The sequence below is a fragment of the Coccinella septempunctata genome, chromosome 1 (assembly GCF_907165205.1).
Source record: "Coccinella septempunctata chromosome 1, icCocSept1.1, whole genome shotgun sequence".
Taxonomy (NCBI): domain Eukaryota; kingdom Metazoa; phylum Arthropoda; class Insecta; order Coleoptera; family Coccinellidae; genus Coccinella; species Coccinella septempunctata.
In genome coordinates this window covers 63,956,605-63,983,661 of record NC_058189.1, presented here as the reverse complement: position 1 = coordinate 63,983,661, position 27,057 = coordinate 63,956,605, and the positions used below count along the sequence as shown (strand labels likewise).

The 27,057-nt window shown below is 36.7% G+C and overlaps 1 protein-coding gene across 4 annotated transcripts in view; it reads right to left on the bottom strand.

Moving 5' to 3' along the window:
- LOC123322937 (hepatic leukemia factor) overlaps window positions 1–27,057 on the bottom strand; it is a 75,002-nt gene that overhangs the window by 27,699 nt on the left and 20,246 nt on the right. Inside the window, exon 1 of one of the 4 annotated variants that reach the window (XM_044911022.1) lies at window positions 26,241–26,740. The exons of 1 other annotated variant lie outside the window; for it this stretch is intronic. In XM_044911022.1, coding sequence (XP_044766957.1) covers window positions 26,241–26,412 — 172 coding nt within the window. In that variant the 5' untranslated portion in view covers window positions 26,413–26,740. Of the gene's footprint in view, window positions 1–26,240; window positions 26,741–27,057 lie in introns of those variants that run through there. 2 more of the 4 variants (XM_044911023.1, XM_044911021.1) reach the window with 2 other exon arrangements.

The window sequence follows — 27,057 nt, the reverse complement described above, 5'->3', positions numbered from 1 at the left end:
AATACAGTTCTTATGTTTCTCTCATGAAGATGTGTACCAATAATAAACTGTATTCGAGTGGAGGTACATCAACGTAGAGGTTAGACATCAGTCCATAACATAATATTCAGTTGATATTGATTCCAATTTTATTGGTGATAGGTCTAAAAAACTATACTCCATTCACATTTATTTTAGCAGTCGGTTGGCCATGAAACAATTTTATCAAGTTTTCGTAATTAGAACGGAGTAAGGTTGGCACTCATGAAATGTCGTTAATGTCATAACGCCGTTGCCACAACTAATATCAATTTTTATTACGAAAATGCCAAAAATGATTGAAAAAAGAGACAGGTTTTCAGGAAGTGCTATTTAGAAGTCAGGTCCGCTCATTCAAATAGTTATACCCTGATATTCTAAAATCCACGATACGTCAGACGATAGGGTAGCGAACCCACTTATATCTCAGCTGAATATTTCCACAATCAGAAAGATTGTGAATGAAGAGAATGACAAAGAATTTCCTTCTATTGGGAGACCCAAAAAAGTGGTGGCATTTGAGAATTTTATGTTTGAGTGAATTAATGCGAAAAGTTTACTACAGGATTTTCGATGAATGTCATCGTAGAATAAGTTCCCGAAAATTGATTTTTCTATTATTAATTTGACTTGTCCTATACATTGTAAATGTCTTAAGGTACCAATAAATACCTAATTATTAATATTATATCAATGTATTAAGATGAACAGCCACAAATACCCGCCAGTTGTCCTGTTAATTGCTTATTCATGTGAAATTTTTGTTCAAAGGTGAAGTTCATCTTGACTTGAAACTTCCTTTAATTCCTTTCACTTATATTGATGCAAGATGATTTTTGAAGAATTTAACATTCTTGTAATTATCTGTTAATTCCTTCGGAAGATTCCCAACCACTGCATCATATGCATTTTATCTTCGGGTTAATATTTTTGAAATCTACAACTGATGTAACATATTCAAACTTTAGCCAAAGAAGATAACGAACATTAACTCTCCTCAAACTAGTGCATATCATGATATTATACTGATCTCTTGTATTTTCCATGCAAATAACTGGATTTGGTATGCCTTCAATAAGTTTGTATAAACTTCAATCACGTTCGTCACATATTTTCCGAATAGGATCGACATGGTGATAAACTACGAAATAACAGAAATTTTTACGTAGAACGGGCAACATAGCGTTCATTTAAAGCACAAAAATGTTTTGACAAGCTTCATAACCCCACATTTTCGTACTATACAGAGTGAAATGTGTCGAATTTCCATGGCCAACCGAGTGCTAAATAAAAGTGAATGGAGAATAGTAGTAAGCGATAGAGAATACTTTGAAGGCTCTATTCAGTCATTTCATCTGAAATAATGATTAATAAAATATCGATGAGTTTTTAAATATGAAATATGTCCAAGAATTTGAGGCGTTTTCGTCACATTCATTGGTCCAAACCAAATAAATTGATGCCATGTTGGGAAAGTGTTCACATCAAGTCGAAGTTCCAGCCAGCAGCCGGTATAAAGCCGCAAATGATCACCATCATTTCCTCGTAAGATATCCGATAATTTACATGCCTATCATCTAACCTTTACAGCGAAAACACAGCCTTGATCCAAGAGTGAAAATCTCCAAGGTATCGGCAACACCCTCTAATTACGACTTTATATAATAAACAGACAAAGCAAGAAAGAAACATTTTTCTGGTATGCTCGTCGAGCAAAGCAGGTTAATTCACTTTCTTGTTGGAATAAGTTATGGCAGCGCTGGAGAAAAAAATTTCCCCAGTCATTTCCTAGCCTCGAACGCTAGGCTTATAATATGTTAATTGTCTAGCACATGTCGATTGTGCGTTTGGAGTGAGAGGTGAATAGCTAACGACTTTCTGCTGAAAGAATTTGTGTGGTCGTTAGCGGGCAGAGCACGCAAACATAGCTGGTCCAGAAGTCCCGCAAATGAGCCAAAATAAGCTCTTGAAATGAGTGCCAAACTGAAATAAACTGCGGAAGAGCAACTACTGCATGTTGGCTTATTTCGAGATTATGGATCCCACAAATCTGTCATGAATGTCAAAAGATGTCAGGCCCTCTCGATAATCACCATATAACTTCACAAGGGGACACAATGAGAATGTCGAGAAAATTCATCGTCAAGTAAGCTGTGGTCTATATATTGTGCTGCTTTTTAAACCAGTTTCCAGGTGTCAAGTTAGCCTTCTTGTATTGTTCTTGTATTAAAATTAGCAACAAATTATAAAGATGTTTTTACCAAGATAGTGTGTTAGAGATTAGATTACACAACTGCACAAAATATCGCGGGTTACCACACCAGCAGAGATTCGTACTGACACCAGAGATGGACGCTGGCAATTTAGGAAAAAAGGAAAGGCAGTCCACCACTGCGTGCGTTCGGTTTCCCCGGGTTTCACACCAGCAGATAACCGTAGAAACAGTAGGGGTGGAAAACAAATTGTGAAGGATCCATTCGAATTTTTTATTCTTGTACCCTCCGTATTGAATTCTTAGGATACTGTCAATGCAGCAGGCTTCGCTGTAACCTCATGAGGATCAAGGACTGGCTTCCTTATAGGATTCTATTTGATTCGAGGTGCAGCAGGTGTTAACCTTGATGCCCTTTTCACAACTCAAGACATAGTGATTGAAGAACCACCAAGACAAACGACTAACGAGCTAGAGTAGCCACGTGGCGACTGGCGTGCCAACTCGATAGAAAAATTTTAAACAAGTAAAATCTTTCAATCAGTTCGCGGTGTCAAACCTCGGGATGAAATATGAACCTGTCCTGTCGTAATAAAACGGCCAGGTTATGTATTGTGCAGAAAAAATAACAACGCTTCGGCGATCTTCTATTCGGGGGACTCCAACCGTGTTGTTCTATTTCTAAACGCCCAAAAATAATTTTCACAAATCGAAAAGAGAACGAGCTAGTGGTATGTGCGTGGAATGTTGGAGGTAATTGGATAGTAAGTTTAGCACGGAAATCTTTTTTAAGAGGAACTTTTATGTGTTTCAATGAAAAAAACGTGGATTGTTGGGAAGCATTCTGGGTTATAGCTAGTCCCAGTAAATAAAGAAAGCATGATTTGATTTTATATGCGTTCCGAAACAAAGCAACACCCAAACAACCAAATTAAACAATGAGAGAAAGTAGGTATGAAAAAATAATAAAATGAGATAACAATATAAATCTGACTGGCAGAAATCTACACTGCAATGCAATGGAGAACGTGCCGACATCGACGGTGACCAGTTTCGCTCTTGTTTGAGCTCTTCAGTATCGCATAACTCAACCAAACGATGCCGACTTAATGAAGCAGAGGATCTTTTGTTGAAAGCCAGCGGTGACATCGAAGTAGTGACTAAATCGATGCGACATCTGGCGTTCAACGATCTAAGCATTCTCATACATAGCTACTCAGAAGTAGATATCTGCCTAAATTTCTTTTCTCCTTAAAATGAGAATAATCATGTGAAAATGTTAGAAATGAAGACAATATTGCTTATCTTTCGAATAAAGATCTAGCTGAGCAACAATGTTTGTTTTGTTTCACTTCGAAACCCTCTAGCACTGATCAAATAACCAATAACTTTTCAGAAGGCTTGAAAGAACTGTTGCGTGCTCGGAAATGCATCGAGATCATCGAATCACAGATTTCCTAGAGAAAATCTTCAAGAAAATGCACGCTCTTCGAAAATTCACACAATTATCATACGCACATTGAATATAATCATTCAGATATGCATATGAAGCAACACTTTTAGCAAAAAATGGTCAGTCGTAAAGGGAGAACGAGAAAATGTTGCGGATAAGCACTCCTTCAGGTTAAACAACATTTCTATCCTTTGCGATTAGAATCAACAACTCGACTTAATCGATTCCGAGATATTTACAGGACTTGGATAATACCCAAGGTCGAGAACACTGACGACTATTAAATTGATTTCGATTTTTTTCAAGCCTCGTCTTCGGCTGAATAGATTTTTTTCGAGATTGCAGCAGCGGTGAGATGAGCTCGATTCAATTCATCCTCATCAACTGGCGACAGACTGAGAAATTCACCTGTCGCTAGTCAACAATCACGAGATGAAACGTCCATCATTCAGGTAGGTTTGATATTTTGTCCATTTATTAATAATATGAATAAATAAGGCAGATTCTGGATGAGGACAACATCACAAAAAGTTTTGTACATTTTTAAAAAAAGTTTTTTGGAAAACGAAGTCACGTGGTTTCACAAATGTTGTTCGGGAAATCGGCGCTTATATCATTATTTTTGTATCAAATTATGATATGTCAATAACTTCATTTTTTCGAACGACATGCCCAGATTTTTTTTTCTGTTATACAGGGTGAATCTTCAACTCGTAAAAATATTTTAACAGTAGAAAGGTAAAAAAAAAAGTATCTGTGAAATTTTAAACTTTGGCTGAATACAACTCTGTTTAAAAGACTCACAGATGTGTAGTATCACAGATTTAGCTAAATATTCTGAAGGTAATTTTGTTTTTCTGGTGGTGCCATAGCTCAATATGAAAACTTAAAATGGCTATATCTTTTTATCAGGACCCAAATGGAAAAAAAAATGGTAAAGAAAAAAGTGTTCTATTTGTACGAGTCAAATACTCTCCCTGTATACCCTAGTCTGTGGTCTTCATTTTGTTGATCAAAGTTTCATGAATCCCTCTGAATATGTATCAACAGTAGCATGAATTAGACGAAAAATGATCTCATCTTGAATAAAACACCCCGTATATTCTTCGATTTGCTGATTGCAATGTAACCAATGGCAATTTTCGAACGACTGCGTTTCATTGCAACTATCAATAGTAAACGCATAAAACACGAGTTTAAAACATCTTCGTTGCATAATACACGAAGAGAAATTCTATGTAAATGTCATCAGAAATTGGGCTTCATTTCCGCCTTGTCTTCTTCAGCGATAAAAGGCACACTTGTTAATGAACGATCTCTTGTCAGAATATAGACGTATGAATAATTGATAATTTGTAGAGGTTTGTGAAATCAACATTTGACCCCCGATAAGTGTGCTTTTCGAAAAATGGACGAATTCGCCTAAACAAATATTTGAAATTCCTCTTTTGGGGAGTTCGCAATTCTGTTTTGGTAAAATCCGAGACTTGTTTGACATTTACATCAAGTGTATGGATACTCGAGTTCGGTTGGGATAATACAAAGATTACTTTCTCATAATCCAATAGTGAATTATGAAATTTGCAACACTCAGAATTCAGCAGCAATGAACCAACAATTTCGCTTTTAACCCCAAGGCATCTTACTATCTTTGGACGAAGATTACAGGTTCACTTCATCTATGAATAATACCGTAAAATCTCCTCTTCTTAATAGCAGACTTTATTGAGCATATTCATTATTTACACAGGGATTTGTAATAGAAGGAAAGATTGGAAAATGAAGCTAAATCTAACGTGTTTGCCAATAAAAGATTCCATTATGAATAGCTTGCTATTCTGGCAGCTGTCACAGTACGAGCTGCCATTTCTGTCAGATGAAAATTAAGAACTATGGCTTAATGAAAATGAAATAGTTTGTTTAAATTCACTAAATGAGTGTTGAAAATCTTCTCGAGATATTGGTAAGGATATTCCAGCTTTCGATCTTACTTTAAGGGCCAGTTCTTGTGAAAGCCATCTATGAAACTACTATGAACCAATTACACAGGCCAACAAAATAAAAAATAAAAATTTGGTGCCGGAAATCTAACATCTGATTTTAGATGTTTTTAATGTGCTGATTCCAAAAATGCCACCAGATTTTTTTCTATCAGCTCTAGTTTCTGAGATACACGTTACAGGTTAAATGGTTAAATGGACAGTTCAAAACGTAGTTTAAAATGTGTTCTTTTACATAACGGTATCAAATATGGCTCAATTCCTATTGGTCATTCTACTACCATGAAGGAAGAATATGAAACAATAGCATTAGTTTTGAGAAAAATTAAATACGAAGAACATCAGTGGTCAATTTGTGTTGATTTAAAAATGATTAACTTCCTCCATGGACAGCAGAGTGGTTATACAAAATATCCTTGTTTTTTGTGCCTCTGGGACAGCAGAGCTAAAAATGAGCACTGGGTTAACAAAAATTGGCCTTCAAGAGATGTCATGATTCAAGGAATACAAAACGTGATCAACGAACCTTTGGTTTCAAGAGAAAAAATCTTACTTCCGCCCTTGCATATCAAGCTAGGCCTAATGAAGCAATTTGTGAAGGCTTTAAATCGAGATGGAAATTGTTTTGGGTATTTGTCACATAAATTTCCTGGCATTAGCACGGAAAAACTAAAAGCTGGTATATTTGATGGTCCTCAAATAAGGCAACTTATTAAAGATCCACAATTCACCACATCAATGAACGAGACTGAATCTAACGTTTGGAGTTCATTTGTTCAAGTAGTACAAAATTTTCTTGGCAATCATGAAGCAGAGAATTACGTAGAATTAGTGGAAACTATGCTTTCAAATTTTAATATTCTCGGCTGTAACATGAGTATAAGAGTTCACTACCTCCACAGCCACCCAGATCGTTTTCCAGAAAACTTAGGTGATTGTAGTGAAGAACAGGGGGAAAGATTCCATCAGGATATTAAAACTATGGAAGATCGTTATCAAGGACGATGGGATAGCCACATGATGGCGGACTACTGCTGGAGCCTTCAGCGAGACTGCCCTAGTAAACTCCATTCTAGAAAATCGTATAAAAGAAAATTTTTATGTGATTAGTGACTAATGTAATTATGTAATAAATACTTAAATCCATGAGTCTTTGTTTTTTTTAACTGTCAATAGTAATATTATATATTATAACAGTTATAACGTAAATTATATACACAATTTTTTTAAAAAATCTCAAAAACTAGATCTGATAGACAAAATCTGAGAACTTTTTTACATTCTGCATCCAAAAATTACTCAGGAACAGTTAAAAAATCGCAGGCACCAAAATGTGTGTTGGCCTGTGTTATAGGAGTTTTGTACATAGTTGTGAAATGTATCCTGAGTGTCTATTCTTTTTAAGAAATCAAGCTCCAAAGGAATATACGATTTTGATCTCAACCTAGATTTTAGCTGGGGAACGATAAAAAAAACAATGAAAAAAATTTACTTTACTCCTCCACTATCTTTCAAAAACAGTTGAGATGCTTTATTTTCCCAAATATTCACTATAATCTTTTTCTTCGCTCAAACATTTTGATTAAACATCAAATTCTTCCTTCTCCATGTTTTCTATTGATGCCATGCCTTCATATTCGGTAATAATTATCGAAACGAACAAAGATCATAAGGCAATATCTCATTACTCTCCACTGTATCGGTTTTATCTCACAGTCGGCAGAACGAAATGAATTGCAGGAAGAGATCAATTTATAATTCACCACGTACGTAAAGTGGAATTTGTTTATTGTCAGAAAGAGGCGAGATTTGAATCGCCTCAACTACTGATACTTTGATCCTTCCTAAAGCATTTATAATTAGAGTGATTACAAACAAGTAGTTGATGAAGATTTATGCATCCACGCTGTTCGGTTGCAGCAATTTTCGCCGACCGATTGATAAATCGCAGGAAAACACTTCCTGAGTAGTCTCGATTGGAATCTGAATCGTCTGAGGCGGCAGAATCTACCAAATGAACATAATAATGATGAATCTACTCACGATCAAACCAAGTAGGAGTTATAACGTACCTGAAACAGAAGAAAAAAGTATAAATATGTATATGTAGATATCTATCTAGGTATATACGAAGATATAAAAGATCGTGTGTTTTTCTCATAAGAGTATACAGGGTGAGTCTTTGGCTCGTACAAATACACTTCGCAAAAAAATTAACGCACATTATGGAAATCTCAAATTTATTCTACAACTGAAGGTGTTCTCAATGATAATTATTTTTATCAGAATTATGCATGCATATGTTATCCACTTTCAACGGTTTTCTTCAATACAGATGTTTTTTCTCATCAGGAATAAAAAAAGATGATATTATCAGATTTTGAATGTATTGGCTCCATCCTAAAATCAGTTGTTCTCGATCAATTCTAGTGATCAATAGTTTTTCTTTCGTTTTATTTTCTACACTCGATCGCTATGCAACGCGAAACACGCAATTTGACCGAAGAGGAATGTGCCCAAGCGGTAGTTTTGCGAGAAGAAGGGTGGACATACACAAGAATTGCAGAAAGGTTTGGAGTTTCCCATACAAGTGTGTCCAGAATGTTACAGCGATTCAGGGAGACAGGTATGAATGTCCGAAGACCAGGACAGGGTAGACCACAGGTAACAACTGCCATTCAAGAACGTTACTTGAGAGTTTCTTCGTTGAGACAACGGTTTGCAACCGCTCGCCTCCTTCAAATTCAGCTTGAGCAAACTCATGAGGTGCAAATTAGCACTCAGACAATAAGAAATCGCCTCAGAGAATATGATTTAAGGCCTCGTGTCGCGGCAAGAGGCCCAGCTCTTACCTCAGCCCATCGAAGGGCGCGTTTGGATTTTGCGAGAGAGCATATCCATTGGGAAGAGGCCGATTGGGAAAGAGTTCTCTTCACAGATGAGTCTAGATTCTGCCTCTACCATTGTGATCGACGTTCCCTTGTATACAGACGTCCACATGAAAGATATGCTCAGTGCAATTTCCTGAATACTACTGGTTTCGGGGGAGGATCGATTATGGTATGGGGTGGAATATCTTTGACTGCTCGCACAGATCTAGTGGTCGTTGATAATGGAGCTATGAATGCTGATAAGTATATAAGGAACATTCTTGAAGAGCATGTTGTGCCATTTGCCCCATACATTGGTGAAAATTTCATTTTTATGGTCGATAATGCCAGACCCCATCGTGCGCGCATCGTTCAGGACTACCTTGAAGAGGTTGAAGTCTTTCGAATGGAATGGCCAGCAAGAAGTCCAGATCTCAATCCGATTGAGCAGGTTTGGGACAACCTGAATAGGAGGCTCAGAAGTTCAGAAAATCATCCAGCTACTCTCAATGAGTTAGGAATCCAACTCGAAGAAATCTGGGAAGGATTAGATCAGAACATTTTAACCCTCTAATACCCAAGTCCGCCTTGAGACTGGTTGCATATAAGTGGATACAAAATTACTCATTTACTCATTACTCATTTTGAGTATGAACCGTCGTTGCCGAGCTGTAATTAACGCAAGGGGTGGAAATACCAAGTATTAAATCACTTATCAGCATTTCAGTATTTTGAAAATTGTTCATTTCTCTTCTTTCACATAAGATTTGGTGAAATCCTGAATTTTTCTTCCATTTAATGTGTCTCGTTTCGTTCAAAACCTTCCTGAGAGAACATAAAAAATAAGTTATAAAGTCAATGTAGAGTTAACTTTCATTAAAATTGAGATTTTCAGAATGTGCGTTAATTTTTTGCGCAGTGTATTTGTACGAGTCAAAGATTCACCCTGTATTATGTTGAGCCAAAATAAAAATTACAAATATCTTTTGAAACAGAAACAATTTAAATTCGAGATGGCATCTGATTGTTTCTGTGTCTATGAAGGACATGTAAAAACACCGCAAAGTGCTGCAAATTTGCTGGCACATTTGGTCACATTTGGTCAGCTAGGGAATTCAATCTCGCCAATTTTTGTGCATGTCGGACAAAATTTGTTTCCGAAAATTTCGTTCTCTTGTACATAAGACAATAACCAATCCTTCTCTGAATCAATGAATCGATTAAATCTAAATATTTCCGTCAAGTTCATTGCTTCACCCACAACACGACCAGCATCACCTTGACAATTCAAAGCCAAGGTATATTACGAATAACTCATAAAGCGAAATCCGCTCTTCTGGTTTATTTCTGGCGAGCACTGCCGCGGCGGTAATAACATCCAAAAAAAATTCCTGCCCGAAATACGATCGGCCTTTTCTTCGCCAACAGATCTTGAACAGTCCGCGGAGATGCCCAAAACTGGTTATAAAAATTACCGTTCATGGCAAACAACTTTTTTATTGGGCGATTCAGTGCGCTCCTAGGAAATTTGTTGCTATACTAGATGAATTTCTGCACTAGCGTTCTTCCTGGACGTCTCGATCTCCGATGATGACTCGGGGAATTTTTATATTTAGAAGAGATGTAGTCGAGATGGGGCATGATAAGGACTCTTGGGAAAAATAGGTTATCTTATCTTTTCCAAGGGAAATTGCTAGGATAGATTGAAGTGGAGCTTCAATTCTTTTTTCGAGATAAGCCGAAACCTTCCGATTTCGAAATCTGGCACCTGCGATTAAAAAGAAACTATCTCGATAAATTTTCACTAGTCATTCGGTCAACATTCAGTTACGAATCGAGAATAAGGGATGAAATGATTTATAAACAGAGCAGATGAAACAGAAAATTATTGTATCGTATTGTATTAAGAATTAAAGGAATAAAACTTTAAAATTGCTTTTCGGACGCCATCTTCCTGGGTATCTATATTTTTATGAAAGGCCCATACTATTTTTGACCCTTAATTTTTTGCGTAACTATCCATTTGCATCCTGTACTGGGCAAAATTCGTTGTCTACTGAGGGGATCTCAAAAACTATAGCAGCTAGAAGAAAATGGATGACACATTCTTTTTTCATGACCAATCCAAATCCAAAAACAGAATAGGCCTATCATTCTTAGATTTCGAGTTATAAACAAAAATTGAGATTTAGACGATTCCGAAAACATCTCATAACTTTTTTGTCTTTGAAGTTACAGATCTGAAAGTAAAACCTTCTTAGCCACTTTCATGCGTAGAATCTACCGACAAGACATTTTTTCCCATTTAAAAATAAAAATTCAATGAAAGTTTGCATTGAAAAAAATGAAAGTAATGAACCTAATGATTCGAAATGAAAAAATATTCTGAGCTCATCAGTGGATTCTACGTAAAAAAGTGTCTGTAGAAGATCCAAGTTTCAGATCTGTAACTTCAAAGACAAAAAAGTTATGGGTACTTTCATTTTTTTAAATACTTTTACTGAATTTGTTATTTTTGAATTGGAAAAAAAATCTTCCGTCAGTAGATTCTACGTATGAAAGGTCCTAAGAAGGTTCAAGTTTCAGATCTATAACTTCAAAGACAAAAAAGTTATGAGAACTTTTCGGAATCGTCAAAATCTCAATTTTTGTTTATAACTGGAAATCTAAAAATGATAGGCCGATTCTGATTTCAGATTTGGATTAGTCATGAAAAAAGAGCTCGAGAATGTGTCATCCGTTTTTTTTAGCTGCTATAGTTCTCGAGATCCCCTCAGTAGACAACGAATTCTGCCCACCCTTCACAGGGTGGGCAATATTTGATGGCATCCCTGTAACCGTAAGAGCTAGGGGAAAATAGGTGGCATTTACGATCCCGATCTTCGAAAAATGGATAATGGCCAAAAACTAATCCCTCTATCTTCTTTTGTTTTCAAGTAATAAGTGAAAACTCATTGTTCGGCTCTTCGAATTGGTGCCTCTTTTTTTATGAAATTCAGTGATATCGATAAACGAATGTTACAGTCTACAGACACTTTTTCACGAAGAATGAATAGCAGGTTATTTTCATTGATAATATGATAATGAACTTCATGCTTCTATATTGTGTCAGGTGATTAAATGTCACCATACACAAGCTTCGCCTTTAGTGGATTTACTTAGGTTCATTTTTCAGATATTAATATTGTAACAGCCTTGTAGATTTCAAAGACTAATCCTCATTATTATTACTAATATGGGAGACTTTGAAGGCAACTTTCATTGCGGATAGTTAAAAGGATGAAAAATTTTCCTATATGGAATGCATTACTTCCAGGAAATTTTATAAACTTGGATTCAACTTTCAACTAGTAGAAAATCGAAATAGTAGTACCACAGCTTTTTTAAACACCTTAACAAATAAAAACGGCTGTGCTACTCCTAGGTAAATATGAAGTAGTCATGGAAATTCTCGTAAAATGAGCCGTTTGCTCATTCTTCGCGCTTAAACTCGGAATTCTCGAATTCGTTTACGTTTTGATGTGAAAGCTTGAGCAATACTATATGAATCAGAAGGCTTCAATAGAATTGAACAGATATAACAAGAGATAGAAATAACACTTCAAAATGTTTGAAAACTACCATTTCGAAGCTGAAAACCTAAACGAAGAGTAACGTTCTATTTAACCTGCAAAAGATTCAGCAAGTTCGAAAACCATACTTCTGCCTCACTTTTTTCGGAATAATGCAATTTTTTCATTTTCGAAGGATACCTGGGGTACAGTTGATCACTGAATCATGAACTATGTTCAATGGAAACTTCAAAATGGGAAATAATGTAACGCCAGATTTCTTCGGATAGCATAATAACCAAAAAAACTACGAAACACTGATGTGATTCTCGAGGCTTAGATATGAAAATCGCATGAATGGTACAAATTTTAACCCCTCAAACTCTCCCTGATCTAGTTCATAACTCGTATAGCTGCTCCTCATCTGCCTCTTCGAGTAATTTCACTTTCTGCACAATAATTACGTCCACTAGAATATGTTATAATAAGATATTTCCTGTAGCGCTTCCTTAAGAGGAATTGGAGATAGACGGCATCTGCTGTATCTGTGTCATCGCGAGATAAAGATCTCATGGGAAATACACACCTCAGAACCACCGGAATGGGAAGGGATATTAAATAATAAATAATATTTTCATGGTGTAGCGGTAATTATGATTGAATAAAATTTTTCCCTGGATAACAATAGTGATGTATTGCAGCCATTCTTGCACGATTCATTGGAGGATTCTGTTGATTTCTTGTATATCTTGAAAATTTCGTCTTTTTTATGTCAACGGTATGCATGTTCATTAACTCAATTATTTGCTCAATATTTTCATATGACATCAGGAGTCGATGAACAAAGTATTTTTTTGCAACAATGAATGTTGATGTGAATGCACACTAAAGGGTGTGATGTCAACGCCACATCGTCATTATACTGGTTGTAATTGAATAATGGTCTTCCACAAGGATCAGTTTTAGCACTTCTTCTTTTCAATTTATATCTGTGTGATATTTTTTGGTACATAACTTCAATAAAAAATATCTAGGAGTTATGCTGGATTCCTCGTTGAATTTCAAAGCACATTTGGAAAATTTGCGTCTGAAGTTGAGAACTAGGAATAATATCATGCATAAATTAGCTGGTACAAATTTCAGTGTGGGTTTAGAGCTATTCACGCAGTTTCCGAATCTTTTTTCAATGGGGTTGTGAATTTTAGGTCCATTTGTTGTATAGAACTTAATTTATTATCTCGCATTTTTCTGCTTTCGTTTTTTTTTATTCCAGATAAAATTTTCTGGTAACTTGGAGAAGACTTCCTTGATTTTCTTATTTTCCGAGGAAAGGCTCAATTTTTGCAGTGCGAAATGCCCTTCAATATGAAATATTTCAGCTTATTTTTGTATGATACCCCGTTACGCTAACCTCTGCTAAAACTGTATCTCATTTACATGCTATAATTATTATTTGATATTGAAAAGTATATTGCTTTATTTCCCTCCAAAAATGGATGAAGAATGCCGAAAAATCCATCTCGAATATTTCGAATCCTTTTTATAGAAATGACCGGAAACAATCCTTCTCTGAACCTTGTCCATTTACTTATCCATAAAACACTGAACACCCGCAAAATCCAACTTTCGAATTTTTTCCTCCGATACAAATCGCAGCAATTAAGATGTCCCATTCGGTCAGAAGTTACGGTTAATTTTTACGATCGTTGGTGTGCACTTTAAGGTAAAAGAAACGTTTACGCCTCAATCTAGCAGACTGATATTTCCTTACTGGGAGAAAGAGGTGTCGGATTCTATATTCATCCGACGATGTGAAAGCATGCTGGTCCATTAACAGAACCAATTTCGAACAGACCTTCCGTGATTTTGTGATCCAATCAGCGAATATATTGAGATACCCAGACGTCTTCGCAAAAAATTAACGGACATTATACTGGGCACGATTACTTCTGTGCAAAACTATTTAAGTCGAATTTGAAGTCGTGATTGAAAGGTTTTTTCATTATGATAAAACGATGATTTTTTTTCAACTGAAGGGAACGTTTTTCTGAGCAAAATATACAAGAATGTGATGATCTCCATTACTTTTATACTTTTCATCAGGGATCGCCAAGTTCTTGAAAATTAAAAGATCTTATCTTGATTTCAAGATAAGATTTTTTCAGTTGAGGAAAGAGATGGAGCCAAATCTGCTGGATAAGGGGGGTGTTCTAGTAATTCAAACCCTAAATCACGACTTTTTGCATGGTAACATGAGATTTGTGTGCAGGGGCGTTGTCCTGCAAAAACAAAACAATTTTGGATGGCTTTCCGCGTCTTTTCTCTTTAATTTTTTCCCGTTGAGTGGTCAGTAATGTCGAATAGTATTCTCTGGTTATTTTTCTACCCTTATCCAAAAAATCAATCATGATTACTCCATAGAAATCCCAAAAAACTGAAGCAGGAACTTTTCCAGCAGATTTTTGGACACGAAACTTCTTAGGTCTTGGAGAACCAGAGTGTCGCCATTCTATCGATTGTTGTTTTGTTTCCGGATCGTAGAAATGTACACAAGTCTCATCCATAGCAACAATTCGGTTTAAGAAGTCGTTTTCAAATCGAGCACAGATTGAACGCGATGCTTCTACCCTTGTACGCTTTTGCGTGCACATTCAAACATTTGGGGATCCATTTTGCAGCAATTTTCCTCATGTCCAAATTGACATGAACCATATGATGAACGCGTTCGTATGAAATATTCAGTGCTTCAGATATCCGTTTTAGCCCAATTCGACGGTCTGATAAAATCATGTCATTAATTGTCATCGATATTTTCTGGGACTGACACAGAAACTGGCCCTCCCGATCGGTCAACATCTTCAATGGAAAATTTACCTCTTTTGAAGCTTGCAGTCCAATTTTTCACGATCGCATACGAAGGACATTGACCACCAAGGGTATCAAGCATATCTTCGTGAATCTGCTCACCTCTTAACCCTTTTAAATACAGGTACTTGATGATGGCTCGATACTCCAATTTTTCGATTTTCACAATTTCGGTGTACATCTTCTTTCTTTTAATTTATTGCGTAACACTGGTTTACTTTTTTGACCTCAAACTTCACACTGACACTTCTAATGAGTTCTTGTTCGTTGCTGTGGTAACGCAACATTTTTTTTGCATTGGAGCTGCTTGGGCTGACTAGATATCAACACACAGGTTCGGTCTTGACATCTGTTCAGAATATCCACTGATTCTCATAGATCGTTTTCTCGATAAACTTGATTAAGATATCCGAGTTTAAAAACCGTAACATATCGCGTTAATTTGCGATGTATTCAACGGTTTCAAGGACGTTCAACTGCCGAATTTAAAAAGTAAAAGTTTAACTTTCGACTTCTAATAAAAACGCACAATAATTGATTAATTTCGGCGCTTTCTCTTTTTAGCGTATCCTCGTCGTTGTTCATCATTTCTTCTCGATTCGTGATCAATAAATCATGAGATTAACTTTAACTATCATATCGGATAAAATCGTTTGAAATCACGACGGTAATAGTATAGGTTCGAAGATGAGTTACCTGGCAATCGATGCATGCAGATATGGATGATTTATTGGCACAGACGAAGCTACTTACGAGGGTTGATATCTTCACTATTGTGATCAATTTACAGGTTGATAATTCACCGTTGGGTGAAAAATATCTGAACTGGAAATGTTCTAGTCTTCGCTTCAAACACTTCCCACGCCTTTTTGTGACATATTCAAAAACGTTATTCAAAATGGAAGGATCAACGTTGAAATGATTCTAGTATTCAGTTGGCCAAAATCATACAGGGTGACTCTTTGACTCGTACAAATATTTCAACAGTAGATTCTTGAGGTCGAAAGAAACACTTTTTTTCTTAACCTTTTTTTCCGAATCGGCTCGGTTTAGAAGATACAGGCTGTTGAAAAACCATGACAAATGTTATTTCTGGTTCTCTCACATCTATACATCCAAAACTCTCAGTTAAAACATTAAAATCCTTGACAAAGGGCAAAATAAATTCATCTCATCGAACATTTTTAATGTTTTAACTGAGAGTTTTTGATGTTTAGATGTATTTATTGCGGTTTTGTTCTTCTTGTTCATTGCTCTATTAGGTTCAGTTTGAATGTGAGATTTCATTGATTTTCATTGATTTATTTTATATTCTACTGTTTTTTTAGTGCCCTGAGGATGGCCTTGTAAATGGCCGAAAGCTTGGCAGTATTGAATAAAGAACTGTGACAAAGACCAAACTGACTTTTTACCGATAATTTTTTCATTCTATTTGAATAAATGTCCTCGATGAGATGAATTTATTCTGCCCTTTGTCAAGGATTTTAATGTTTTAACTGAGAGTTTTTGATGTTTAGATGTATTTATTACGGTTTTGTTCTGCTTGTTCATTGCTCTATTAGGTTCAGTTTGCATGTGAGATTTCATTGATTATCATTGTTTTATTTTACATTCTACTGTTTTTTAAGTGTCCTGAGGATGGCCATGTAAATGGCCGAAAGCTTGGCAGTATTGAATAAAGAACTGTGACAAAGACCAAACTGACTTTTTACCGATAATCTTTTCATTCTATTAGAATAAATGTCCTCGATGAGAAGATTTTATTCTGCCCTTTGTCAAGGATTTTAATGTTTTAACTGAGAGTTTTTGATGTTTAGATGTATTTATTACGGTTTTGTTCTGCTTGTTCATTGCTCTATTAGGTTCAGTTTGCATGTGAGATTTCATTGATTATCATTGATTTATTTTACATTCTACTGTTTTTTTAATGTCCTGAGGATGGCCATGTAAGTGGCCGAAAGCTTGGCAGTATTGAATAAAGAACTGTGACAAAGTCCAAACTGACTTTTTACCCGATATTTTTTTCATTATAATTCGAGGAGGAACTTGAGTCTCAATAGAAAATTTTATTGAGCTGCTTATTGCTGCTGCACATCCTCATATTTTCAGTGTTGGCATATCCAGAAATGAGACCAGGCTTCAACAAAAAACAATGTGATTGACGAGTTCATTGTGCTTTCGCCATTTTGCATTTAACATCGAAATGGTAATGAAGAAATTAAACCTGTCATATTTTTTCAATTTCCCAAACAGGCTAGATGGTATAAAGACCAATTTCTCAGTCGCATCATACAGTTTCGAATGAAAATTGTTCATCAAGTTTGAACCAGTAGTTTTTGCGTGATGCTCGAACAAACAAACAGACATTATCCACTATCCAGTGTTGTAAACCTGTCACACTTCTCTGGGAGGCTCCACTTTGTACTACTCCACTTTATATGAGGCACATTACGTTTTCACAAGGCCACCAAGAAGTGTGCCTACATTTGCCCACGTCGATATTTCCGATAGCCCAATTTCCGAAATCTGAATTCCGGCAGCAGCAGCTAACCTTGTGAAATCTATATGGCCGAATATGAAGAAATCTCTCGGAAAGGCCCACCGTATCGCGCCAGATCTTCGTCGTCCTTGAACGAGAGAAGAAAGTGCCGATGCTGTGGGTAGAATCGACAGACAAAATCGGCACTTGCATCCGTTCTCTCTCCGGGCACAAAATAAATACGGATCCGTGGCATTTTGACACGCCGAACCTTTCGCAATATTGTTCCTCGTAAAGAACACGCTCGAAAGCATTTCTTCCTCCCAGCATACCGGTTTACTCGGTTAGTCCGGCGTGCTCAACTTTCTCCGGAGTTCTTCCGGGATTGGGACATAGCAGCACTTCTCGGTCGGCGTGCAGAGACGGATCTCGCCCACACGGTCGCGATATATGGGGTTCGATGAAAACGACCTTATTCGGAGAAAATTATCTCTATTGATGTTTATATCAAAGGGAACATCTGCTATGTATAATGTGACAGAATGCGTAGGTACTTGTAGTAGAGGGGTCTACGATACCACAGGCCAACAAAATGAAAAAAAAAAATTGGTGCCGGAAATCTAACATCTGATTTTAGATATTTTTAATGTGCTGATTCCAAAAATGCCACCAGATTTTCTCTATCAGCTCTAGTTTCTGAGATACACGTTACAAGTTAAATGGTATATTGACAGTTCAAAACGTAGTTTAAAATGTGTTCTTTCACATAACGGTAACAAATTTGGCTCAATTCCTATTGGTCATTCTACTACCATGAAGGAAGAATATGAAACAATAGCATTAGTTTTGAGAAAAATTAAATACGAACAACATCAGTGGTCAATTTGTGTTGATTTAAAAATGATTAACTTCCTCCTTGGACAGCAGAGTGGTTATACAAAATATCCTTGTTTTCTGTGCCTTTGGGACAGCAGAGCTAAAAATGAGCACTGGGTTAACAAAAATTGGAGTTTTATCTGTGGAAAGTCCTTGCAATCGAGTTGAAAATCAGGGAAAAACAAAATGTCAAATTATTTTCCAAACAGGAAATGCTAAAAATCCATATCTCTTCGTGAGAGAAGTATCCAGGAAATTTTCATGACCTGAAAGGTGAATGTAATTCCTGATAAATTATTCAAGCTATACCTACGGATGATATTCCTTCATCAGCTCACTTGACAGAATAATGAAGAATAATCATTCCAAAAAAAATCCATGTCTCAGGCCATATAACTTTACAAATAATATTTGTCAACATTTAGATTGCAAAGAAGATCTCTCTCTCTCTCTCTATGTTCGGAGTTATTCTATGGATTATCAAATAACCAACGTCATTTTGAAAGTTCCGAGAATGAGGTTACATTCTTTCTTCAAATCGTTCACACTTTTTATCGCCTTTTTTCTCCTGTGTAGGTTCATAGCTCAAAATGATGAGCCGCAATCGATAGTTCTGGATCAAATAGGCAAAAAAACGGTTAATCTCTCCTCGATGTACCAACCCGACTGTCTAGACGTCAATACGAAGGTTTGCCCCGAAGATGGTCAAGATCTGGATCTGTTTATAGCTGTGATGTCAGCCCCTAACAGGGTGAGGCAGAGGGAAGCTGTAAGAGGAACCTGGGGACATTTTGCCATGCGAAGAGATGTGGAAATAGCGTTTTTTGTTGGAGAAACGACATATTTGCCGTGGATAGATCAACAAGATAAGGAAGAACAAATCTACGACGACATCATCAGATGTCCTTTACTTGATGAACCTGAAGTTCCAACCTTGAAAGCCATACAGATACTTGAATGGACCAAGAAATCTTGTCACAAGGCCAAGTTCCTCCTCAAAACCACAGACGACGTATTCATAAACGTCGCAAAACTCCTTCAATTCATTTCTAAATTGAACCCTAAAGCGAAAAAAATTTACGGAAGGCTGGCTAGGATGTGGACTCCAATCAGGAATATCTATGATCCGAATTATGTATCCATAGAAGAGTACAAAGATCCAGTTTTTCCCGACTACACCATAGGTCCGTCTTATCTAATTCCAATCCATTTGTGTGAAGAATTGTTCTTGGGCATTCTGAGGCAAAACTTCCTGAGCTTAGACGATATTTTACTCACTGGTATAACAGCGGAATCATTGGGAATAAGGAGGATTCACATCGAGCTCTTCGTTAACTCTCAGTTGAGTGTGAGTACTTGTAATGTGCGTAGAGCATTGAGTTTGAAGTGTTTTCTTCCCATAGAGCTGTTCGATTTTTGGATACGTGTCCATGATCTGAATGTGAAGTGCGAAACATATTCAAACGGTTCGGAAGTTGGTTATGATTACGTTCAAACTAGTTCTTTCCAAAATGACCCCGAAAAAATATACGTGATGACATTTTGAGTCTGAATTCACTTATTATACAGGGTGGTCCGAAATGCAACAAAATCAGGTCACACATTCTCGAAACAAAGTTAGGAGATCCCTATTTGTATTTTGCCAGAGAGCCCCCTCGTTCGAGTACCCCTAAAAATAGTCGTTCCTTTTGATTTAAGAATCCAATACCAAATTAAATGATTCTGGTATGACTAGATTCTGAGATTAAAAGGATAAGATCTGTGACCATAGTTTGTTCCATTAAGATCAGCACCTGTTGTAGTGTTAAGGGCTAAATAACAAGAAAGACGTATTGAGGAATTAGACGATAACCAAATCAAGAAAACAGGTTTCGAAATTTTTCCTGAAAAATCAGTCGAATTCGAACATGTACTAACAACGATGTTGCCAAGAGAAGTTAGAATGATTGAACGCCTTGTTACCTCACAACTCTCAACAAAGCGTATGACATATGAATAAATAAAAACAAGTTTTTTCCTTCTTCCATTATGAGTCTGGAATAATAATGTAATCTAATAAGGAGAGCTTACAGTCAAGAATGTAATTATCTTTGTAATCTCTTGGGCACCAAAGAAGTTGCTGTGACCTTTTCCTGTATAAACAGATCGATTTAATGTTGCTAATAATAAAATAACATATATTCACTTTCCCTTGAGAGAAGATCAAAGATGAAAAAAGAAGTATGTGTTGGGATGGGAGAAAAAGGATGTCAGAGATTTTTTACCAGCTAATATTCGAAGAATAGGTGGAGAAAAAAGGACTGAAACTATTCCCGCGAATATTACTTGCAGTCTGTGTACAAAATGCTCGAGACCTTGAATTTCATGTGACCAGCTAGGAAGCACCGTGGCAATTCCTTCTCCAAAAGTAGATGGCTTCTAATTTAACGACATTTAGTTTAAGCCAGCTCAACATCTGTTACAACAACGGATCTATCCAAGCTATGAAGCATTGTCGGTTGAAAAAAAACGGCTTCAAGGACTTTGATATTGTCGCGTTCAATTGTTGCAATGTCAATAATATTTTTCCTGTGAACATGTTACATGGGAGAATGATTCCTTGATTTGTTGCGTTTTTGCGGATTGTCTGTTGTATGGGATAATAGCTCCTTAGCGACTAGACGATCTATAAGAAACGGACAATGAATATAGGAAACGACTGTTTGAATGTACTTGAAGGAATATTTGAAATTTTGAAAGAAAAACCTTCGCAATCGCCTAATATTCGGTTCTAGAAATATCCTTCGACTATTTCGAAGAAGTTTATATATTTTTACGATTCCAAAGCTCCAAGACAGAAAATACACTGCGCCAAAAAATTAACGCACATTCTGAAAATCTAAATTTTAATGAAAGTTAACTCTACATTGACTTTATAACTTATTTTTTATGTTCTCTCGGGAAGGTTTTGAACGAAACAAGACACATTAAATTGAAGAAAAATTCAGGATTTCACCGAATCTTATGTGAAAGAAGAGAAATGAACAATTTTCAAAATACTGAAATGCTGATAAGTGATTTAATACTTGGTATTTCCACCCCTTGCGTTAATTACAGCTCGGCAACGACGGTTCATACTCAAAATGAGTGATCTTAATGTTCTGATCTAATCCTTCCCAGATTTCTCCGAAATGGATTCCTAAGTCATTAAGAGTAGCTGGATGATTTTCTGATCTTCTCAGCCTTCTTTTGAGGTTGTCCCAAACCTGCTCAATCGGATTGAGATCTGGACTCCTTGCTGGCCATTCCATTCGAGAGACTTCAACCTCTTCAAGGTACTCCTGAACGATGCGCGCACGATGGGGTCTGGCATTATCGTCCATAAAAATGAAATTTTCACCAATGTATGGGGCGAATGGCACTAGATGCTCTTCAAGAATGTTCCTTATATACTTATCAGCATTCATAGCTCCATTATCAACGACCACTAGGTCTGTACGAGCAGTCAAAGATATTCCACCCCATACCATAATCGATCCCCCCCGGAACCAGTGGTATTCAGGAAATTGCACTGAGCATATATTTCATGTGGACGTCTGTATACAAGGGAACGTCGATCACAATGGTAGAGGCAGAATCTAGACTCATATGTGAAAAGAACTCTTTCCCAATCGGCCTCTTCCCAATGGATATGCTCTCTCGCAAAATCCAAACGCGCCCTTCGATGGGCTGGGTTAAGAGCTGGGCCTCTTGCCGCGACACGAGGCCTTAAATCATATTCTCTGAGGCGATTTCTTATTGTCTAAGTGCTAATTTGCACCTTGAGTTTGCTCAAGCTGAATTTGAAGGAGGCGAGCGGTCTCAACCAAGAAACTCTTAAGTAAAGTTCTTGAATGGCAGTTGTTACCCGTGGTCTACCCTGTCCTGGTCTTCGGACATTCATACCTGTCTCCCTGAATCGCTGCAATATTCTGGACACACTTGTATGGCAAACTCCAAACCTTTCTGCAATTCTTGTGTATGTCCACCCTTCTTCTCGCAAAACTACCGCTTGGGCACATTCCTCTTGGGTCAAATTGCGTGTTTCGCGTTGCATAGCGATCGAGTGTAGAAAATCAAACGAAAGAAAAACTATTAATCACTATATTTGATCGAGAACAACTGATTTTAGAATGGAGCCAATACATTCAAAATCTGATAACATCATCTTTTTTTATTCCTGCTGGGAAAAAACATCTGTATTGAAGAAAACCGTTGAAAGTGGATAACATATGCATGCATAATTCTGATAAAAATAATTATCATTGAGAACACCTTCAGTTGTAGAATAAATTTGAGATTTCCATAATGTGCGCTAATTTTTTTGCGCAGTGTAATAAAACAAAAATCAGTTACTGTGAATAATGAAAACAAATCTACTAATGTACTATATTTGGAGTAAAGGAGTGAGTTATAACTACAATGATGATAATCCATTGAATTTCTACCAGTTCTAAGAGCGCTTATAAGCGGTCAACAAAAAAAAAATTCAATACAGAGACGCCCACGCGTCGTCCTTCAACTGCTCATTACTAGCCTCATTTTTGAAGCGACAATGTTGTGTGATGAGAAAAGCACACAAATAAATAAAATGAACGGCCAATAATAGTCGCTCGTTATTACCCAATTTGAGAGAATTGTTAACCTTGATTACCGATTGGTTTCGAGTATGAATGAGTACAATATGCTAGGTGCGTTGTTGGTTCTTTTATGTTGCAGCTATGGAGGAAATCCACCGATTGACGTATCTGAAAACCACAAAATTTTGGTACCATTTGAGTTTGATGAGTGTTATTAGGCACGAAACGGTGGATGAAAATAAAAATTAAGTATACGGAGTAATTCTTGAATGAACTTGACACTTCCACCCTCATTGCAGGCATTTTCCACTTGATGCAAGGTGCAACTATAGTGGAATTTGTAGGTATTTAAATTGCTGGTAAGAAACAATTTAAATGTCCTGAATCAAAAAGAATGCTTTAAACCTATTGTGCTTATAATAGCTATTTATGTACCAAGTACATAAATTAGGTCTTTATGGACGAGTCCAAAAGTTTATGGCAGAGCGAGCAAAGCGAGCGAGGCCAATAACTTGGGCAAGTCCATAAAGCCTAATTATGTACGAGTTGCATACAAAGCTTTATGTTCGACTGCAATGCAGAAATTTCATTTTCTGAAATGGCTTATTACTGAAAAACATTAAGTGTGCTTTTAATTTTCTTACCTTAGTAACCGGCGACCTTAGCAACCTTAGTAAACACAGTTGTTTACTTCCTTAATTTTGTGACAAACGTCATAATAATCCAAAAGAATCTCTCTTACCCAGTAAATCTAAAAGTGCTTATGAAAATATGTATGCGGCCTATAAGAAGTGGTGTAAAACGAGGAAAATTGTAAAATCGACAGAAGACAGTATTCTGGCTTACTTCAATAGTGAATTGAAAGCTCACAAAAGATCTTCGCTATGGACTACATAGATGAATCGGAAAGTACTAAAATAAGTCTTGCCACCAGAATATTGGGCCAGGAAGTAGTTGATGCAGCATCAAGAGTATTGGAGATCGAAAACTGTTCTTCCACTTCGAGCTCGACTTCCTTTGGCATGCATTTTTAGAATAACAAAGAATGTGTTTTTAATATTCACTACCACACTAATGCTTATAATAGTAATTCATAATTTCGTTTTTAGGTCGAAATTCAATTCTTCTTCCTATAAATTCCAATAAAGCGTTGTTTGCATCTTGTATATTTACTTGACAGAATGATAGTGACAGTTGAGTCCAATAAAGTGGTGTCCAATAAAGTGGTGTCCAATAAAGTGGTGTCCAATAAAGTAGCCAATTATGGACCCTAAACGAATTCATAAATACAGTGTTTATGATGCAATCGAACATAAAATTAAATAAGGCATGAACATTTTCTCAAGAAGAATTGTATGTTATAACTTTGGAAAAAAAGCATAATATAGATAATAATTCATTGATAATTTTCAGTGTGTTAGGTTGTTAGGTCAAGCACCCTATAGATTTTGAATCCTTGTCAACCATTTCAACTATCCACAATGTATTTTCCACAATCGAGAAAGTTCTTCGTCTAATAATTCCATACACATCTCTAGGGATCTTGAATCTGAATATAATATGCACTTGTTCAACAATTCAGCATTGTTGAATTATCATTGCAATTGTGCTCAGGTATTCCCCGTTTAAACCGAATTTATTCATTTTCCCATTAATAATCTACGAGTAAATCGTTATGAATATTGACCGCAAATTCATCACTTTGCGGTCTGGGTGTCAAGATATAATGATCAATAATAAAAAAATACTCCACCAATAAATGATTGGTGCTTTGGGAGAATACATAATAAGCATGGTTGCAAAATGGCGGAGGTACTTTATTCTTGGAAAACTGTATTCTTGGAGGGCTGCATTGAAAATTATTATATCTGTTTCAACTTTCAATGAGGTAATTGATTCTTGTACCAAATTACGTTGAGTTTACTACAAAACAGTTTTCCACTAAAAATTGGCATAACTTGAAAACTATCATCTTAATAAAAATTTATTGTACACAACAGGGAAGATTTTCGATAAGAATTAAAGTTTTCAAAATATGCGTCTTTTCAAGTGAAAAAATTGTGAAATGTTACAAATTGTTATCTTTACAAGGGAAGATAATTAGACCGTAGGTACTCCATAAGTTGCAAATTGGATGTGAGATTTGGCCACATATAGCTTGCACACCCTGTGTAGTTTGCGAGTACGAATGAATCGGGAAAATTTGTGGAATATTCACAGAAAATGATATTTTAAATTGAATCATATTTGGTTTTGATGGGTGGCTTTAGTTGAATTCTTCTTTTTTGATCTTCATAATATTATATGCAAATGTGTATCAAAATATTTTTCTCATAGACTGTGTTATCATTTTGGACTTACAGGGTGAGTTTTTGATATCTTAACGAAAGATTTCCGGAACACTTTTTTCTTTACCATTTTTTTCAATTCGGCTCTGTTCAAAAGATAGAAGCTGTTGAAAATCTAATAAAACAAAATGTAATTTTGACTCAACTTCACCAACGATTTTATCGAATGGGTGGACTATAATTTTTCATTGAAGTGCCCAAGCATCTCCAAAATTCCCCATTTTCCAGTTCCTTTATTATGACATGACCATCACATATTATAAAATCTACAGAAATTTTAAGAGACCAACTCTTAAAAGTAAGTTTAACGGTCACTTATGAATATTTGACCATTTTGTAAAATAAAAGTATTTCTCATATGTAATTTGATATTCCAAAACGAAAAATATCTGTGGAATTCGAAAATTTGGGTTGGGTAAATGCAGCTCTGTTTAAATGATCTGCAGATGTGTGATTTCATAAATGTAGCTTGTTATTGTTTTGTTTTTCCAGATCATTATGAAAACTTCGAATAGCTATAGCTTTTTACTTAGGCCAAATCGGAAAAAGAGGTCTTTTGACCTCAAGAATCTACTGTTGAAATATATGTAGAAGTCAAAGACTTGTTCATTCATATATTTTTCTCGTTTTTCTCTTCATTCAATGTGTGTTTTTTACAACTTTTTCTACCAATAAAATTATTTGACCTCCAGTGTACGTATTGGAAAAGAGATACACGATTTTTTTCGTTATTCTCCGTAATTTTTGGAAATACATCCGATTTTGTTCCCACTTGGTGCATTCTGAATGAGATCTAACACACGAATCGTCGATCTGCCGACGATCCATCATGATCGTTCGACCTTGGAGACATATGATGGCAGATATTTCGAGATAAACACATTCCGCGAACAGGTGATTCGAAAATACGATCCGGACAATTTCAGGACGGACAGAAAACGCTTCCGTAGGGTAATGAGAGTTGTTTTACCGTTGAGATAGACGTGCTGTCGCCAGAGCTGCTGATACTGACTCCAGCGATGAGGCTCTTGGTCCTGCACCTGAGCCTGGACGTGGGTGAGAGTGCCCTGCATAACGCCGACAGGAACGGGCAGCCCGTTCATCTGCGGGTTCTGGGCGACCGGTGGCAATTGGTAATCCATCGTCAGTCCTCGAGTACCACAAAACTCATATCAAAAAAGCATGCCTTTCGCACCACAACACGCCAGTCTACGCGCGCTCAGCAGACTTCGTCCGATGCCGCTGCCGGAAGAACGACTACAGCCAAGCCACACGTATCCGTCAAAGTATCTTGCACGATCAGCAACAATCGGCGGCACTCTTCGCTGGTGGAAAATCTGCGAGAGTGAATGGGTACCGGAGTTTGCGGGTGGAGGGGGCCACTCTCGGTTTTACCGGAAGAGAGACGGTGTACCTAAACAACGCTATTGTTCTTTTTCTTGCGCGTGTTGCATGCGGACGGCTACGCGTCTTTTTCACGACTGGTTTGGGACGGAATTTGGCGGGTCCAATTTTGGCCGCCGCGGAAAAGAGAAAGAGGAATTGTTCCGATGTCTTGCACCACGAAACTCTCACTTTTTAATTTATAATCATAGGAATTAAGCGAGAAGTATCTTCGTTCCCACGGAAGTCGATTTAAAATACTCGATTCAACAGCTCCTTCACTCCGACCTTACGAAAACTCAAAAACACCTTTACCATTCGGCTTTAACCCTCAGCCACATCGATACCTGGGGAACCGATTCCTAAAAGAAAGTTCAGCTATTTTTCAAGAAAGTGTGTCACGA